Here is a 3364-nt window from a genome sequence, read left to right as displayed (position 1 = left end):
AAAAACTCACCCAATGTAAAATTCTGCGGATTGTTATATCATTACAGAAGTATCTATGTCCTTTAAATAAAACAAATTACGATATAATCTATGCATTACAATAACTGAGGTTACTTCTCTAAGTGTTTCAGTTTGAAAAGCCCCCAGTGGCACAGCGGGTATGTCTGCGAACTTACAACGCCTAAAACCGAGTTTCGATACCCGTGGTGGGCAGAGCACAGATAGCCAATTGTGTAGCTTTGTGCTTAACTTCAATAAACAAACAATCTTATAGCTGCTCAGATTTTTAACAATTTTGTCTAGAGGACTTGGGGGGGCATCAGTAGGCTATGGTTGAATTTTTTCTAGATTTTTGAACAACACTTGTATTTTGAAACTTTATTTTTTTATCCATTACCAACTATATTGGTTAAGAAAGATTTTTTTATACTTATGTCATATTTAAACTTTTTATTATTAGGTAATAGACCTTTGTAACCAGAGCATAGTGGCTCATAGAATGGCTCTGAATTTTTTTCAACTACAAACTTTTAGCTCATAACTCCATCTCATGGTCGATTTGAGATCTAATTATAGCCATGGCTATTGAGGGTTCCCTATTGTTTTTTAAATATTTGGTTATGCAATGCAGTGTTTATATCAAAACTTCAATAAACCTGAGGTGATTTTTAAACTCAAGGAATATATCAGTGACATTCTTTCTTATTGATGTTAGTATTATAACAAGTGACGTTAGAATTTTCAGATAAATTTTGCTTCATGATAAGTCATGCGTTCATCCATTGTCTACTATTGAAGCTTGTGCTTAAGATTTTAAAGAAAAGGGCATTAAGACATAAAACCACATTCACAGTCATTCACAAAAGTTTAAACAAGCTTTCTAGTTGCATTAGAAATACAAATATAAGTTATGTTGTTGATATGTTATTAGTGAAATGTTACACTTAAGTATACTAAAATTTGTAATTATAAAACAGACTGTGAACCTAGTAAATTTTCTGAAATGTCTTCTTTCAGAATGTGGGCTGGTGTGCCACAAAACATGTGCTGCTACTGGACTTCCACCTTGTCAAGGATCATGGGAACAAAATAAATGGCTGCTGATGCAAAAGTGTAAGTATTTAATTGTTCATCTTAATCCCATCTAGTTTGGGATTGGCCTGGTATTATTTTAAACCAAAATTTTCATACTTGGATGACTGGCCCAATCATCAACCATATGGGAAAATCATGTTTGGTGATGGGGATTCAAAATCACAACCCTCAGATTGTGAGTGGGGCTCACTAACCACCAGGTCACACCAGGCCCTTAACTATTTAGTAATTGATTAAAGTGAATATCATACTGTTGAATGATAACAAAAAATTGCCAATTTCATTAATAACTTTTAATTAAATAGCAAAGTTGAATAATTTATTGGATCCTAACAGTAACTTTAAAAAAAGTCAATTAGTAAGTGGGAAAAGTATTTTAATTATCCTTAGAAGATTTTCACTTTAAAGATACTGAGGTAATGCATTCAAGCAATATGTTTGGTCATGTGTTAATTAGTTTCTTTATTATTGTTATCCCAGTAGAAGAAGTGAGATTAAAAGTTGTTTGTTTGAAGTTAAGCACAAAGCTACACGATGGGCTATCTGTGCTCTGCCCACCACAAGTACCAAAACCCGGTTTCTAACATTGTAAATCAGCAGACATACCACTGTGCCATTGGGAGGCATTAAAAATTGTATTGCAGCCTTAGAAATGACACATTACTATAATATCTGTAAAAGAACAAATTAAAAAAAGTACTGTAATGATGTTTAAAGTTACATATTATAACAGTAATTATGATTTCAAGTTGAACTGTCTTAAAAATATGTATTTTAGTTTATGTCAACAGTACACATTTAAAGTGATTGTATTTATATATTGTTTTAGCACACTGAAAAGTGAGATAAGTAATTAATTTTTGTGCTACTTAACAAGTAACACCTAATATACATTTAATATTCATTAAACTCAGATATGACTGATGTTGGAAAATGGTTATTTCTAAAATAAACAATAAACTGAAGACACCCTTTGGGTCAAAGTTAGTCACATGAAGGTGTAAAAATGTGATCACAAATCTCAAAGTGAAAAAGGCATAACATCGTTGACCTTTAATTAAAACACAGCATGTTGACATAACTTGTGTGTGTGTTGAAAATTGCAATTGCAAATGTGGCTCCACCACACACTACATAATTAAAGGACCCATGAATTTACTGAGTAACATCATAATAAAAGTAAGAAACTTTAATTGTAGTTATGAATCATGCATTTTTTTTCAATCTAATTAAGATTAATTATAAAGCAAGTTTAAAGAATCCTTACAGTTTCTTTTTTTTATACCCTACCATTATTTAAGTTTAGTCTGAATACAACAAATCCCCAACTGAGAAAAAGTATCTTATTATTATTTTCTGTTCAGATAAAATTTGACTTGCATGTCAAAAGATCTGAATATTGCATAATAAAAAGAAAACTAGGTATGAAACAATAATACATTTAGGCTATAAATAATAGAGAATATCATCTTAGGGACCTGATTTATATTATTTGTAACATTTGTCACCCCTTTGGAGTGAGACTGTGAATAAAATAAGAGGGAAGTGTGTGTAATGTTGTAATGCATCACCAATATGCTTATAAAAAATTTATAGGTTGACAGTATAGCTTCCATTATTAAAAATCACCTTTGATTTGTTTTTTCTAATTTGTCTTATAAATGAAAACTGAAAATGTTGAATTTTGTTAAATTTTGCTAATAAAAGATTCAAAGAGACAGATAGAACCTCCTTTGTAGAAAGAAATAACTGAATTTTAATCAAATTTGGCTTGTAAGTGAAGGCTTACCTGTAAGATATTGCATTATGCTAAATTTGAATTTTTTTATATTTTTTTTGTATGGAGAAGGGCAAAGTTCTTGAGGCTCATTCTTGTTTTTGTGATATTTAGCTAATGTGTTTGGGCAGGACCTAACAACTTCCTTTGATGTGAATGAATTATCTGCTCCAAAAGTAGTTTTGCTATGTTTGCAGGAAATAGAGACACGGGGACAACAGAACAAAAGTAAGTACTGTCAAAATCACAGATTGAATTTTTCTTGGTTTCATTACACAGGCCTGCAATGGTTTTATTGTCTTGAAATTTTTACATGTTCTACAGTAATTTTTGTACGCTGAATCCAAAAATCATATCCATTCTTATCCATCACATGCAGATTTTTCATGAAACGTTATAAGCCAATACATAAAAAAAAAGACCACAACATGTAGTTTTGAGACTAAAAGACATAGATTCTAAAAAAAAAACCAGGATGAAATGAGGATGCAC

The 3364-nt window shown here is 31.0% G+C and overlaps 1 protein-coding gene across 3 annotated transcripts in view; it reads left to right on the top strand.

The window, feature by feature from the left end:
• Positions 1 to 3364, top strand: part of LOC106466724 — a 79563-nt gene that overhangs the window by 60239 nt on the left and 15960 nt on the right. For all 3 annotated transcript variants that reach the window (XM_022394812.1, XM_013927028.2, XM_022394811.1), the window contains 2 exons: positions 1018 to 1113; positions 2987 to 3100. In XM_022394812.1, coding sequence (XP_022250520.1) covers positions 1018 to 1113; positions 2987 to 3100 — 210 coding nt within the window. The remainder of the gene's footprint in view (positions 1 to 1017; positions 1114 to 2986; positions 3101 to 3364) is intronic.

This window comes from Limulus polyphemus, unplaced genomic scaffold (genome assembly GCF_000517525.1).
Source record: "Limulus polyphemus unplaced genomic scaffold, Limulus_polyphemus-2.1.2 Scaffold2362, whole genome shotgun sequence".
NCBI classification, from domain to species: Eukaryota; Metazoa; Arthropoda; class Merostomata; order Xiphosura; family Limulidae; genus Limulus; species Limulus polyphemus.
The sequence above is the reverse complement of the archived record's forward strand: the minus strand, read 5'-3'. Positions and strand labels throughout refer to the sequence as shown.